Raw genomic sequence first — 16,870 nt, 5'->3', positions numbered from 1 at the left:
GAAGAGCGAGGTGGGTAGAGGCAAGCCATTTAATTCAGCAGCAGCTCCCTGTGCACCCCCCATCCAAAGCATCTGCACTCAACTGTGGGTAGAAAAATAATGCTAGAATGGAGATGCAGAGCTGTGCTGGGAAGTGCACCCTAATGGTGTCCAAAGCAGAAAAACACAATCATAGCCTTGGTGGAGGGCGATTACAACTCCTTCTCCAGGCAGAAAGGCAGCATGCCATTCGGGAAGACTCACTTCACACAAGCCATGAGAAATATGCCAGGAGTACAGCAGAACTCCCAGACCAAATACCACTGAGGGCTGTCTTCCCCTTACTTTTGTCTGCAGGTCTATCCCTAAACTATCTGTATCCTCACTGAATGCAGAAAATGGGACGAACAAAGAGAAAGATTGTTGCCAATTTCAGTATTCACTTGTGTGAGACCTTGGAAAGACAGAGTTCTGGACCACTAAACGAGATAACAAGGCATAATCCCTTCAGAGGGGAGAGATCTGTACTATTCCCAAGTCATTTCAGGACACATAAGCCTTTCTTGCCACTTTCAACTTTCACAGCTTTTTCTTGCATTACGAGTGATTACTCAATCATTTATCTTCCTGGCTAGCATCACAGGTTGACTGTATTTAGTCAAGGAGTAGGACAGTTCTCCACAAAATATTATAAACTTCAACATTAACTAACAGCCAATTTTTCTAGCTTTACGTTAATTTTTCTAGCTTTATACAAAAAAGTTTAATTGTGAGTTCCAAAAGTTTCAGAACATCTTAAAACAGCCTGCACCTGCCCTTAAAAAGTTTCAAGCATGATAAAACCAGAACCTTAGAATCATAGAATCATCAAGGTTGGAAAAGGTCTCTAAGATTATCAAGTCCGACTGTCACCCCAACATCACCATGCCTGCTAAACCACGTCCTGAAGTGCCATGTCTACACATGTTTTGAACCCCTCCAGGGATGGGGACTCTACCACTGCCCTGGGCAGCCTGTCCCAATGCCTGACCACTCTTTCAGTAATGAAATTTTTCTTCACATCCAATCTGAACCTCCCCTGATACAACTTGAGGCCATTGCCTCTCTTCCTATCGCTAGTTACTTGGGAGAAGAGACCGCCACCCACCTCACTACAACCTCCTTTTAAGTAGTTGTAGAGAGCAGTAAGGTCTCAATACCTTGAGTCTTCCTGCCTGGGTTTCCAGCTCAGGACAAGTCCTGGACACCAGACAATGTCATGTGGATCGTGGAAGCAGTCAGCATTCAGTTTTTGAGCAGAACCATTTCCCCTCTCATTCTTACCATTATGAAAGTTGATCTCACGCAAGCAAATCGTTCTTCCCATCAGTCACTACAACTTGGCTGGAGAAGGAGTGCAAATGAGCTCCTTAACAAGGAACAGGAAGTCTTCCACAAAGGAGCAGAGCCGAGCCGGTTTGGTTTCTCATTAGCAATAAAAGGCCTGGCGCAGAGGTCAACCCTCACACCCAGCTTTCCCAGAACTGTCAGCTCCTGCTTGTTTCTCACAGGCCATCAATCTAAGTCTGTCCAATTATCACCCTTTTTGCACCATGTGTTGTAGCTAAGTTGCAGGTGTTAACTTTCTTTTTTTTTAATACTACATATTGATCTCTTACACAAGGAAGACTTGTCAGTAATTAACTACGAGAACAGGGGAAAGGGAAACCATATCGTTCCAGCTAACTGATACACAATAACATAGATAATACACAACAAACAAGTAACATTTGGATGCACACCTGTGTTGTATGATCCACAGCCAACCTATCAATTCAGTAAGCTTCATCAGAGGCACATCTCTCTAGATCTGCCTTTTCAGTTTTGCCTGCAGCCTTCTCTCTTTCCATTTGTGCTTTCCCTCCCAAAGCAATGTCTCGGTGACATGAAAGCAGTCCACAGTTCTACCTGTATTACTTTGTCTCCAGCAGAAAGACCACTGAAGCCTCAGTGTCCTACCTGCACAGTTCCTTGCAACCTTTCTGGGGTTGGAGGTGAGCCATTCTGGCTAGCTCACTCCCTCGCCACTAGTCACGAATTACATGAAGTGCTTGCTTAGGATTCGTTGAAACTCCTCTGGTTACCTGCACAGTTCTTACAGGCTACTAAATATAAATGCAGTGCTGTATTTTCAACCTTAGCTTTTACTTTTAATAAGCCTGAATAAACTGTAATGTCCTTGTCAATGCTATGAAGGCAATATGCAAATATTAAATATGAGAATGGTTAATAACTGAAAGGTGTTAAGTAGAAATTGCAAGTAACTGCTGGCAGTGCCTGAAAGCTAATGATGCTAATTAATGATATTCCCAGGGACAGGCCCACAGAAGGAATGGGGAATGTGATAGCACAGGCTTGACTCTTCTGCTTTCTTCACAGAATTCTCATCAAATACAAATTAAGTCAGAAAATGGCACACTCTAATTAGGATGGTTAAATAGCAAAGAGAAGACAAATAAACAAGTAGCAGTACCTTCCTCCTGATAAATTCAAAAATAGCTTCTTGTATTCATTCATTTAAGCTTGAAATACAAAGGTACCATGCATTCCCCTTTCCTTTAGTAGCTAACAAGGAAAGAGACCAAGTTACGTGTTTATTTAGTCACAGAGATGGATTCAGTATATTTTACAACATAACATAAGGAAAAAACACAGCTGTATGTGTCCATCTTTAAGGGTTCATATACCTGGCCTATCAGCATGTTGCAAGTCAAAGAAGTATTAGGGTTTTCAAACTCTAAGTCATACAAGAATCTTCTCTTCAAACGATTTACCACCTTAACAATGGAGTATAAGGCCAAATGAAAGCAAGCCTCATTACAAGGTCTGAATGTAAATTAATAACTTTCTGGACAAGCTTAACACCACAGTTTCAAACAATCCCCAGCTAACAAAGTCACTGCAGACATGTAGGTTGTGGGACTTGCCAGAAAGTCACAGCAACACTAATTGGGTTTTGATTCAAAAGGAATTTATTACTCTCAAATGCTACCATTTCTGCTTCTGCTTTTCTCTTGCAAATTCTTTGATTCATCAGGGTCAAAGCAAGGCAAATCATACCAAAACAATTACTTCTCACATGAATTTGCATTCAAAAAAAAAGGAAAAATAAATGGAAGTTTCAGGAGATGGTATTTCTTACCAGTACACCCAACACAAAAACATGTGCAGCGAAACAGACAAGGCAAGTTGTGCAAGAGGTACAAAGCCTTGGCGAGGGGGAAGCAACAGCAGGAGGACAGCCCGGGTGTTTTGCCGGGGAAACATTGCATAGGCATAAACACTACACTCGGGCAGCACCCACATCTAGAAACAGTGGGTACCAGCTCCATGCCACGACCTTCTACTCCAAGAATCCCGCACTGGAAAAAGCAAAGAAAGCTGTGTCCAAAGGATGGCCCAAGTTAAAATGTCAAGCGGGACATTACGTCAAGAGTACTGGCTAGAAGGGAGCTAATCCGGGAATCAAGAGAGAAGCAATGGCGACGTGGCAGCAGCCACAACTCGGCGAGCACTACGCTTCAGAATGATGACTTTGTGCAGTCCTGCCCAGTTCCGACACACAGGACTGGCCACCGGTACCACAGACAAACTGGGAATACCAAGTTCTCTGACAGTATGGAAGTCCACAAGCAGCAAACATTAAAAGTCATTTAATGTGTGCACAGATCTCTACTTTGGCTCTCCCATTTGTAATTTTTTCTTGCTCAAACTGATGGATGAACCTAACACTTTTAATTATTTCCAGGGTATGCCCTTCAGAATTGCACTGCTTTCCCCATATACAGTACTTCTGTCCAGAGACTCCCTTACTTCATTAAGGCAGAAAGTCATTCCAATCAAGAAGCCAGAGTAATCGTGTTTTAATCAACTGAAGTGCACACAAGCTGCTACCATCGCAAGTACCCCATGACACAAATGCAGCAGAGCACCGTGCTGCCTGCTGCCCATGGGATGCAGCAACTGCAGATTTGCCTGGTTTAGCAGCATGAAGCGAATGGTTTCCCTTGGACTCGGTGCCTACCTCTGAAGCCAATGCAGACTGAAAAGCACAAGGTCAATATGAAGGAACCCAGCCTGTGCACAACACTAGCACGGGAGGGGGGAAAACAAGGGTGGAAGGCTATCTTTCGGGGAAGTATTCTACTTCACCACAACAGCTACTTAAGAACAAGCCACAAGTCAGAGTTCAAAGTTCCTTAAATAGATGGCATTTAAACCATTAAAAATTGCATGCTTGGCAATGGCAGGATTGAAACAAAAAGCTAAGAACTCAGAATAACAAGTTATCTGATTTACAGAGGAACTCACATGTGAAAGAAGGCTCATAAAGAGATCAAAAAACCCCCAGCCCTCGGTAGCTTGGCAAACTTCTTATGCCTGCTCAAAATAGGGAAAAAATAAGCTCTTTACTCAAAGAGCCTTGCTGAACTACTTGGAGCTCCAAGGGGCTACTTTAGAGACTGGGAAATAGCCGCTCTGTGCAAAGGAAATCACCAAACCTGTCTCTTAAGTTTCCAGCTCCTTTAAATCAGCAAGATGGACTCAAGAATCAGGTTCTTTGCCACAAAGCGTAATAGGAGATTGAAGTTGCATACCAAAGCCATGGAGGCATAAGAACATAAGAAGGTTTAACATTTGCACAGCAAACAAATAAACATTGTTTTATTTAACTGCACTCAGAAATCTATTTTCTATAAATCTTACTTTAAACGCAGTATATTTTTTATTAGAGCAAAAATGCAATCCTGTCAGATGTTGCTGTTAATGAACATCCCTCTGAAGAGTATGAAGTATCCCAGCTAGATCTTCCTTATAAGAGACTGGGATTTTAAGCATTGACATTGCTGGCAAGGACAATGCTAAAGCAATAGAACACCAGTAAATTTCAAATTGAGAAGGATTGATTAAAATGGAGTTAATCAAATGCAGACATTCTTGTTCCTGGAAATATTACAAGCTTAGCTTTTGTTACCCCCTCAAAAGTGCTGGACCACAGAGTCAGAGTGGAGACAGAATTCTTTATACAGGGGAAGAAAGGCGAAGGGAAGAAAGTTATTGGAAAGAACAGAAGCAAGAATATTAAGAGCAGGAAAAGTACAAAAAAAAAAAAAAACAAACCCCAAAACAGAAGAGGGCTGTAAATGTTAGCCAAAACCAGAGATTGTAGAAAGCACTGAAGAGGAGCCAAAAATTGCATCTTGAGAAATACTACCATCACACCATGGAAGCAAAAGGGAGTACTCTCAAGTCAACAGTCCTTGTTCTTCATCACGGCGATAGCAATCAGGACTCCTGGGAACACCCACCACCTACCAGGGGCAAACCCACGCCATTCTCACAGCCAGGTTCTTCAGGAAGCTGCAGCTTTATCATGCGTGCAGCCCACATGCCCTACAGTGAAGCCTACTGAAGGGTTCCCCTCCCAGCAGCTCAGTCCCCAACCCTACTGGGCCAGCTTCCCACCAGTTGGAAATGCTCCCACAGCCCACTGGCACACAGCTTGTTAAGGATTCACACAGCCAACTGCCTGGATAGCGTGGAAGCGAGAATCCGATACATCCAGAGATGTGCTGCAGAACCCGGCCCTCAAAACCACCGTCTTCAGGGCATAAACTACATCTGACCACCTCAGCAACTGTCTGCAACGTGGTGAACTGAACATCATGGCTATCAGTCAGATACCTGCATTCTAATCCAGACATCATGAAAGCCTCACTGTATGAGTCTGGATTTAGATTTTTCAGAGTAAAATTCGACCAGTAACATGGGGGTTTCAGACGATCAATACTGGAGTCTGTAATTTAACAAGTGACAGCTTAAAATCAGATCAGTTTGGCAAATGTAGCTATCAGCCTCTTTGCTTCTCATACGCGAAGAGCTGGAATAGTAACAAATAACTTACTATGATTTGTGATGTAAAGTACAATTTAAAAAAAATCACTACATAGTACATACTGTAGTGATTGTTATAAAAATATTTACATTTACATCTAATTTTTTTTTTCACAGAAAAGCTGCAGTTCCCCAGTAATTCACTCTCTCAATTCATACGTAAATAAAATCATTGTTGTCATATATATAATGATTCTGCCACCAAATACAAAAAGGTGCCATAAAAGTGAGAGGTGCTATGGGGACTGTGTTTGACAGCTTTCATTTCAAGAGTGACAGACAGATTCTTTGGCCAAATTGCAGGAGGCTCAAGGCTTTCCTGCATGCAGCCTGTCAGTCAGAGAATACCATACAATTTGTTTGTGTTATCTTTACCACTGCAACAATTAGCGTGAAACAGAGCTGAAAACAGACCCTGTGTGCCTCAAACACATAACATCAGGAGACCCTGCATAACCCGAGGACGCGTGCCCTGTCACGGGCAGCGTCCCACCTACCCAACGCATCCACTGTGGATGTCTGCTCGTCCGCGGGAAGTGACATTGCATGCTAGCAGCTCCCCTGGGGACGCAGAGGCTCGGTGACATGGAGCCACTGTACACACTTGCTTCTTCCTCGACACACAATTTGAATTGTGCTACAGCTTTGCTAAGCTGCCTTTGCCTCATTAATTCTGTCTGTATTAAAATGAGGTACTGTGTATGTAGCCTAGATGGGGATGTTTAAGGGGGGTTTCCCCTAGTCAAATAAACTATAAATTTTAGAAATAAAAAGTATATATACCTAGCATGCAAATAAAACATACACACATATAAAGTTTGTTCTATTAATTAGGCCTCCATTTCAAGATACAAGCATTTTCTAACAAGAGGTTTACATATTTAAAAATTATTCCAAATATGTGCACTATGTTTATATTTTATATATATGTTAGGTAAATAATTTACAATGGCAGCAATTTTAAAAATAATTACTTTTCTTTAATGAGCAATTTAATTCATATACATAAACAACTGTACACCAGAATAAGCTAGGATCTGAAATGGGCGGTTCTTTGATAGTGTACAAGCTAAAAGTTCCTTTTAAATGACAAAAAAAAAAAAAAAAGGAAATAGATGATCTGACCAGTATTTTGGGGAAAATCCTTTTCAAACTAAAAATTTTTCATGCTAATCACAATTCTGCATATCAGTCTATTATTCATTCTGCGATCAAACACGTGGTGTTGTCTTTGAGTGAAGACCTAAGACAGCAGTGCCTGCGGGCAGGACACGGCACAGATGTTCCCGCAACGATAGGAACGGCCCTTCCAGTGTATCTCACAGATCAGCTAGGTTCAAGCAAACAAGTATACCCTGCTCACAGAAGCCCATTAAGGGAGGGAGTCACAGATGCAGACTTGAAGTTACCATTTTTATTAAAAAATATTTCAGCTGTAGTGTAGTCTCAGAACAGTGGAAAACACCAGAGGCAAACCAAAATTAGGTCCTGAAGCACAGACGGAGGAGAAGGCAGAGGGGCAATACTATATAATATTACAGAGGGAAGATGAAGGCCATTTTATTGTGTTCCTAGCAGCATTTTAGAAAAAGAAATGCTCACAATGGGTTTGACTATATGGTAGGATTGGATGAAGCATAAGGCTCGTATTTCATGAAAGACAACAAAAGCAGAAATAAAACATCAGCCAAGCTCAGGTCTGGAAAGTCATGGTTGCACCAGGGGAAGAGGAAAGCACCCCATGAAAAACTGACATAAACGATGTATAATTGATAGAATGGCTCTGTCTCTCAGCTATTTTCCCTCTGTTAGAGCACTAGCAAGATGTCAGTCATCATCATGTCTGGCACCAAACATTTACTGATCACTCACTTCACCTGGGTGCAGCAGACACCAGTGGCTTATTTATGGCAAAAAAAATGTTACCATTTTGGCAATAACACCTGAGAGCTGGTAACACAGATAGTAAAGACGTAGCATGACATTAAATTTAGATTTTGATTATAGTAGATCTGTGCAATGTAACTTCCCCGAGTTCACTGCACTTAAGAGGTTTTTTCCATGTAGCTTTAAATCTGAAGTGACAGACTGTATCATGAGAAAGACAGCTAAAAGAAGCCAACTTTAGAAGTCAAAAATTCAGAAAACATTGAAGAGATTGGCAAGTACTTCACCAAACATTTACATTAAACATGAATTGTTGTTCTGATTACATCTTAAAGCCAGTAAATGAAGAATCATTTTTTTTAAAGTTACTCATGTTCTAACAGCATTTGATTTTTTAAAACACAGCTTATCAGTGCAAAGTATTAATCTCTCAGACAAGTCACCTTTATGAAACACTACTATAAAAACATGATTAGTCCTAATTAACCACAAAGAAGACAGGTCTCATACCTGCTTTTTTGCACTTTTGGGTTGGTTTTTTTTTTGTTAATAATTATTATTCATGGCAGATACATACCAACTTTAACAGGTAATTACATAAAGCGTGTGGTTTTGCTACAAGCTATCACTGCTCCCACTGAAGTCAGGACAAATGACCACAACTAAACAAACCTGGGGGGCAAAAAAACCCTAACTTTTACATTACAATTTGGACACAGCAAATGCTTTGATAATTGCATCCGATTCTGCCCAAAATACTTGCTCAGTTTTCCAGTAGGCAACCAAGTCTTCTCTCACCCATTTATGCTTTCAACTGCGAAAAGCTCAAAATGCTTTCAGAGAGGGAGTGGATTTGTAGACTTTGTATGATCTTTTCTTTTGAGGAGGGCTGCACAACCATCCTCCTGTCTTGCAGTGGTAGGCATAGCTATTTCAGAGTAGGAGAAATATTTAAGTATGCAAATTCTCACCTATGCATGTTCACAGTATTGACAGCCACAGTAAATCTCCAAGATCTGTGACAGAGGACGAGGCATGACTTAACACCACTCAATCCAGTTTAAAGACAGACCAAAAACAAGATACTTGAGAGGAATAAATTGGTACTGAACAGAATGGTGACTATTGTCTGTAGTAGTTCTCTTAATGATGTTTTTAAGTGCCTTATATACACAAGAAACCAAAGAATATCCGTAGAAAATGAGCAGAACTGACCAACCCACAACACTAGATTAAAATTCTTAACCACGTTAAATATTCAAAACTGTACCTGGCACATATGGTATCTGCCTTCATGAGAGGGCATAGCATAACAATATCCTGAATTTATAAGGAAAAATAATATTTAATTTCAAGCTGTGCTACAATAAAGCCTAAAGTGAAAGTCAAGCAACTGCTCCAACTAGCTTTATTAATGATGCCTTAGAGCAGAGGCCAAGCAGCCAACGCAAATTTAGCTCAAGTGGCTTAAAGTTATGCCTTTAGAGTTGGCAAAAAAGGTTACATCTGCTGACACACAACCTTTTCACGGTTTAAACAGATCACCTGTGCTCTAGTATCAATTCTTTCAAAGTGCTGGTGCTCAGTTTTTGCTGTTCTTTCTGGACAGCAGTTTCCATACCTTCAGAGCTCTGCAAGCTATTACACAGCAGTAGAATAAATGCGGTTCTTTAACTGATCATATCCAGAACTGGACAACAGCTCAGCAACATCTCCTAAAGCCTGGTGCAACAGAATCAGTTTTAATCCTCCAGAACCTGCACAAGGATGCTATAGATTAGTTCTGTTTCTCTTCGGAATTCACCTTCTGACTTCTCTAAACATTTTTGAGAAGTAGCTAGGAAATGACTTAAGACTCCTTCTATAAGATGTCTGGAACTTATTTCTGATTAAGTAAAAATAATATGGCCTTTGCTTTTAATAGGCACAGAATCACAATATCCCCATCCACCTTAACTTGAGTTTATTGCTAACAAATAGCTGCAGTGGAATTAAAGCTCAAACGTGAGCCAAAAGAGTAATGAGCATTTCTAGATGAGCTCTAACAGCATAGAAATAACCATAGCAATTTTACTCAGACTCTACTATAAACACCAGCTTGTAGATCTGATTTAAAAAACCAAAACATGATTGATTGTGTAAGTTGGACTTGCTACTTTAAATGCAATGAGGTAGGGTGAGCCATGCACACACACCATTTCTGAGAGCCTTCACAGTACCACGAACATTAATCTGACAGGACCAAGCTATCCCAGCGATGCTTTCACTTAAAATGCTTTGCAACACCTTTACCTGCAATTGTCCTTGTCAAATAGCTGTGGATTTGTCATGCAGACTTATTACACTGAAGTCTTCAAGCAACTGAGATTCTCACGCAACAGCGATAGTGATGATAGCAGTTCTATAAGTTGAAAAGCCCCAAACTAATTTCATAATTAAGCGTTTTCCATTATACATTCCTGTATTATTAACTTCTACTCAACAGAGGTTAGGAACAGTAAAGAGCTCCTACAAATCTGCTAAAGCTGCCTTCTGAGATTTTCACATAGCTACCATTACATTTTCAGGTAGACATCACTGTAAAAGCCAGAGGATTTGGCAAAACATACAGTTCTGAATTGTTTCGTCCCTCCAAAACCCTACACACATTATCTCACTTACCCCTAACTCCACTCTGTGTTGCTTTGGTTTCACAGCAAAGGATACTACTCAATGCAAGCTATTACTAGGATTAAGTACCACACTGTCCCAAGCTGGAGGGGAGAAACCACACAGCTTTAGGGCAGTACACAAAGAACAGCCTTTTTTTAGAGCCCTAACCTGAGATCACCAGTTTCAGCTGCTGCTTCTTCCGCTGCTGGCCTGTCAGCTGAGGTGAAGCAATTGCTTTTCTCCATCGCGGTTTCCCCATCTGTAAAAGGGAGGTAGAGGACATTCACTCCACAATTGTCAGGACATCTGTAAATAAGAAGGCCTTCCAAGGAGTATTGTTACTACGAAATACACATTAATTATGTTTCATCACTGGTCTCTCAACCATTGCATTAACAGAACTTGCTCTTGTTTTCCTTTCAGTTACTGCGAGGGCACACTGTTCTCAGTCCAGCAACAATGAAACTAATGGTTTTATTTTTACTAAATAATGACTTTAATTTCTTTCTTTGTTTAGGGATAAAATATAACATGGGATTCCAGCAACCAAAAAAAGTAAGTTTTCAGAATTACGTAAGAAAAATTGTATCCATATTCCGACTATGGAGTACGGATAGAGATGGCTCAGATAAGCCCACTAGACTGGAGATAAAGCATTGAAAAGGAAAGATGAACCAAAGCTTTGCCATGAAGTGCAAATTTTCCTTTTAAAGTACAAATTTGATAAGCTGTGCAACTTTAGTTTCATGAGTTTTTTTCCTACCCTGGATACTGCTAAAAGATATGGTAAACTTTGCATATATTAATATTCTGTATGCAACTGTATCGATCAAATGAATCTCTTGCGAGGTAGTCAAAAATAAACGGCAGGAAAATCCTGGTGAACTCCCTCCATCTAGTGGCTGCTGGCTCAGGCAGAGCAGCAGCGAGCGGCTGCGGCTGCCGTCATCGCTTCGCAGGCCAAGGACGAGAGCAAAGCACACCAAGGAACCGCTGCACAGCTGCCAGCTGGGGCCCACGGCCTGGTGAAACCAGTGCGTGCCACTGACGTCACTCCATCTCCACAGCTCCAGCCTGACCTTCTGCCTGAAGAGTAAATCATGGCACCTGAGCTTCCCAAAAACCCTAGGTTCATCATCATCATGGTCATTAAAGGGGGGAATATTTAGGAAGCCTGAATTTGATAACCTTGAAACATCAGCCACATCACGAGTAAATAAGACTGAATTTCAGCCACTCTGTAAAGGGTAATGTCTAGAAATACATCCGGTGTTTTACCTAGACAAAAACTTTAAAACACCTTTGGCTACCAGAACCAACCTCCGAAGAAGAGCGCAGAGTACCACAATTGCTCCCAGGAACTGAACACGCAGTGTCTTGTACAACAAATTCTCAGTTGGTTTCCCAGTCTGCACATCACGTACCACTGCCACTACCAGAACAGGCAGCAAAACAGTTTAGAAGCCTAAGGTCTGCAACAACTGCCATAGTACTCTAAAAATGGTGTTTAAGACTGATCTGTTCTGAGTTCTGTATAACAGTTACCAATTTAAGCAAGTCACCTACAAAATAATACGATTTGATTTTTTTCTTCTTTTGTCACCAATGCTTTTTGTAATGAATACTGAGTCTCTTTCCTGAGACTTTTTTAATCTCTCACTCTTAAAGCAGGATGTGGCAAGATACAACCTCCATGACAGTACAAGTTTATTAAGTTACCTATAGCATCGCTTTTTACAGCCAACAGACTTGTAAAATCACGATTACAATTAAGAACTGATCTGCCATCTTTAAAGAGCATGACCCTACTAACCTCCATACTGTACACCTTAAAATTCATCCAGTATCTGATTTTTGAAGCCAGTTTTAAATACTATTAGGGAGCAAATAGAGACTGAAAAAAATCAGAAAATCACTATTTATAAAACCTCTAAACAAACATTCAGTATTTTGGGTGAGCAATAAACATTCTGCAGCTACATCTGCTTCCCCTGCCGAAACACTCTTTCGAGGTTCATCTGCCACTCGGCTCCCCGGCGAGCTCTCAAAGCAGGGATGACACATGGTTAAACAGCGTCCAGAACCTTGTTGTAGCTGTGCAGGCACAGACGTGTAGACAGGGATTCAACCCCACTGCTTTGAGAAGCGGGACGCAGTCCAGCCCCAGCCGGGCCGTATGCCAGAAGCGGTACTGACGGTGAGGTCCACCTAATGAAAGGGAGCAGGTCCCGGAAACCCCTCACCCACAGACCTGCTGCACTCCCTCGGTTTTTGCTCGCCTAACCCCAGCCACAGCTTCACTCCCCACTCACGGCTTCCCACCAAGTCTCACTGCTTCCACCTCACTCCAGCCATCCCCCGGGCCCCTGCCCAGGGCTGCTCTCGCCAAACCCACCTCAGCTCTGCAAAGCCTCCATGTTCTCCCCGCAGCCCTTTCCGCTTCCCTCCTCCCACCACATCTTCACCCCGCAAACACCACAACCCTCCCTTCCCCGTCAGGCTTCACTCTGCGCACGCCTGCCTCGCTGCAAAGATCAGCTCGTGGGAGAGGGGGGAAACCAGACAGGTCTGTGTGACAACGGGCAGTCGGGAACAATTACGCAAGTTCGCAAAATACTCACACACCTTCCGTGGAAGTTTCAGCCATGTGTATCCACAACAAAACTATCTATTACACACTGGGTACAGGCACCATTGAAAATACAGTTAAATCCAAATCTGGACTGGAATTTCCCAGTTCAGGCTCCCCTCAGCCTTTGGGTTTCCTGCCAGCACAGAACAAGATGACAAGAGTCATCACCACAACGCAGGCAGAGCGCTGAGGACACGCTTGGTTGTACAGTTCTGCTGAACTCAGAGGGTATGAAAGATCCACACCAAGTTGTACAAGGTGTTAGCAGTGACAGATGCTCTTTCATTTACTAACATCTTTAATCTATTTTTTCCCCATCAGGACTGTGTTTTCAGCAATAACCAGGATAGAAGATTAAGAAAAAATACTGCAGACGGAGTAGCAACGGTAAAGCAGAGCGATTCATTACACCCATCTGAAAATGTGCCTGCTAAGCTTCAAAGCGCAGACAGAAAGCAAAGCAGCATCATGTTTGCGATGAAAGATCAACAGAAGGGTGAAGAAATTAATTCCATCAGACTCCATAAACGGAGAAGGAGATTTATAATTAAAAAGAGCCCAATTCTGATCTCCATGAACAGCTCCATTCTCAACCTGCCCACCCTTAAATCTGAGGACAGAAACAACAACAAGTGGAAAAGTCTCTATCAGATCCAAAGAGAAAGAAAGCGGGTTATGAGGGAAACTTGTTCTAAATACAAGAGTAATAATAGAAGAATAATCACTCCTTATCATGTTTCTAGAATATTTGTAGAAGATAAATATAGAGTTTTATACTGTGAAGTACCAAAAGCCGGCTGCTCTAACTGGAAACGAGTGCTCATGGTTCTTAACGGGCTGGCTTCTTCCACAAAAGATATCCAGCACAACACAGTGCACTATGGAAACTACTTAAAAAGGCTGGATGGGTTCGATCACAAAGGAATTTATCACAGGCTCAACACTTACACGAAGATGCTTTTTATTCGGGAACCTTTTGAAAAGCTGGTATCTGCATTTCGCGACAAGTTTGAACACCCAAACAATTACTACCACCCGGTTTTTGGGAAAGCCATCATTTCCAGGTACCGTGTGAATGCCACCAAAGAAGCGTTAAGGACAGGCTCTGGAGTCCAATTTAAAGAGTTCATTCAATACCTCCTGGACGTACACAGGCCAGTGGGTATGGACATCCACTGGGATCACGTCAATAGGCTTTGCAGCCCATGTTTAATAGACTACGACTTTGTTGGGAAATTCGAAAGTATGGAAGAAGATGCAAACTTTTTCCTGCACTTAATTGGTGCCCCACAAAACTTAACTTTCCCCAAGTTTAAAGACAGGCACTCCAATGAAGAAAGAACTACCACTAAAATCACACAGCAGTATTTTGCACAGCTTTCTCCTTCTCAACGACAACGGAGCTATGACTTTTACTATATGGATTATTTGATGTTTAACTACTCAAAACCTTTTGAAGATTTATATTGATTTGAGAGCTGGGACATTTCCACAGTCGTACCAGTTGAATTGCGTAACGAATCCAGGTGGCTTCTGTTTCTATATACTTGTCTATTACGGAGAGCAGGAAAAAACCCAAAACAGAACATAAACAGCTAGTGATGTTTACACCTTCACCTTAATTGCCTCCTTTTTCAAATCATATTTTTTCTATAATTTATCCATGTGAAATGTCTGTACATATAATATGTCAGGGCTCCCAAATAAAGCACATAATTTTCCATGCTGGTGTGGCCTGTGTTTGCACTGGGAGGACAGTTTGAACCTAGGGAAACACAGCTGACAATTCTACAGTGGAGTCAGTATTTCAAGCTCTCTACTGTTTAGAGAGTAAGTCTGGAAGTGACAGAGTAAAAAAATGCTCTAAGTAATCTTTACTGTCCATTGAACTCTGCACTACATGAAGCCATACACTGAACAGGCTCTACGTGTTTGAAGGCAGTCATCGCTTGCTACCTCCTGGCACGCAGAAGTTCGTTAGGGAGGAAAAAGTCTACCGCAGTCCTACACAGTCCCAAAACACAGTGGTGAAAACAACTAATACTTCATGGCCATGGGAGTGCAGTATTAAACCAGATGTTACAATTTAGAGCGAGGATGTGTTCTCCCCCTTCAATATCTCCCTTATGGCACATTCATCTGCAAATAGATAAAATGCAGTAGAACATTTGCATCTTTGTAAATGTTATTAAGATTCTTTTAATCCTTTGCATTAACATAAATCTCTGGTTTAATCTTCATAGTCACCAGGAATATCAAATCTTTGCTTCACAATAACAAGGAAGAATATGCAGCGTCCTGCCCAACGGCGTAGCTCTTTTCATTGCTGCAAACAATTTCCACTTGTTTATTTCAGTAACAATTACATTTGACTTAACATGCAAAAAAACATCGCAGGTGATTTAATTCAGTTGTTCATTTTCTATACTCAAGAAAAGGCTTTCTTTCATCTCTAGGAGAAACCTCTTATGAGAATCAAATACTGCACCTTCCGCTGGTTTTGTAAATCCGCACGCTAACTCTGTATACAGTATCCTTGTTTACATGGGATTTAACCACTTGAAATAACGACATTTAAATTGGCCATATCGAAGCAAGTCTCAAACTCGAACTCACCAGTAATTTCCACAGTTTGTATTTCACAACCAAGTATTCCACCGCAACTGGGGCTGTACAAATGTACAAACACCTACGAGGAAACGCTTGCTTCCAGCAGTTTCACACGTACAGGCTCAGATCCTCAGACAGTTTCATGCATCGCACGTATCGGTACCGCAGTTTCCATCCAATAGCTTTTTGGGGTTTTTTTTTAATTTTAAGAGGGGAAAAAAATTGTTTTAAAATACCTTGTATTGAAAGCTTTACTGACAAACACTTCACACCTCACATCTGATCAGACTTTCGGTTTTTGTTCAGAGGAAAAATTGTTTGCATTAGACAGGTAATGTGGAACTTGCCTTGTTCCATGAAGCCAGATACCACTCCCGGCGTGCCCTGGCTCCTCATCACTGCCGTGTTGCTGCAGCTAGCCGCCTACCCCACCTTCCCATCCCCTCAGATACTCGCTGATCTGCTCTCCTGACTAGGGAAGAGCCTTTTTACCCAGTGTAAGGGTTCTGCTAGGGCAGCTCAGATCAGCAGTAACAGGCTGGGGGCTATGCCCGGGGCTGCTCTGCCAACAGGCACGCGTGGCAGCCAGCCTCACCCAGCAGGTCACGCTCGGGGGAACCAGGGGAAAACACAGCACATCGTTACCTTCCTAGTGCAGACAGAGGAGAACATCGATTCCGGTGAGGGAGCCATAGCCAAAACCACTATTAGGAATCTGATTTATGCCATCCTTAGCCTTTAATGATATTAAGTGCTCTAAGAAGTGGCGGTACTCTAATTGGTGCAATTGATTTGCTTGTAGTTACGGAAATCAGAAATAGTCACCAGCAAAAGGGAAGGCTATCACAGACACGGGAGCCCTCACCGCTGCTCTTTGAGGGTCTGATCTCGGCAGCAGGTCAGCGCACCAGAGCACAGCACGGTACCACTGCTGCTGCAGACCAGCGCCGAGCTGGCTCACGGCAGCAGGCGACCTCCAGCTGAGGGTTGGATCTCGGCTCACCCGACTGCGGCACGGTCACAGCCGAGGGGAGCACACAGACTCTCAGGGTAGCTCTGCGGTGCGACGGGAACGCTGGATGCCATCAGTACTCGGATCTCCGCTATTTCACAGAGCTCTAAGGGAAAGATTCGAGAGCTTCACCCTACAGCTAGATTCAGGTTGAAGACCTGACT

At 42.2% G+C, this 16,870-nt stretch overlaps 1 protein-coding gene across 1 annotated transcript in view; it reads left to right on the top strand.

Annotated features, from left to right (window-relative positions):
* CHST8 (carbohydrate sulfotransferase 8) overlaps nt 1-14,790 on the top strand; it is a 178,956-nt gene extending 164,166 nt beyond the window's left edge. The window contains exons 3-4 of the mRNA XM_075434166.1: nt 10,970-11,007; nt 13,406-14,790. Of these exons, the coding sequence (XP_075290281.1) occupies nt 10,970-11,007; nt 13,406-14,554 (1,187 nt within the window). The 3' untranslated portion in view covers nt 14,555-14,790. The remainder of the gene's footprint in view (nt 1-10,969; nt 11,008-13,405) is intronic.
* Nucleotides 14,791-16,870: the final 2,080 nt, after the last annotated feature.

The sequence above is a fragment of the Opisthocomus hoazin genome, chromosome 12, assembly GCF_030867145.1.
Source record: "Opisthocomus hoazin isolate bOpiHoa1 chromosome 12, bOpiHoa1.hap1, whole genome shotgun sequence".
NCBI classification, from domain to species: Eukaryota; Metazoa; Chordata; class Aves; order Opisthocomiformes; family Opisthocomidae; genus Opisthocomus; species Opisthocomus hoazin.
The sequence above is the reverse complement of the archived record's forward strand: the minus strand, read 5'-3'. Positions and strand labels throughout refer to the sequence as shown.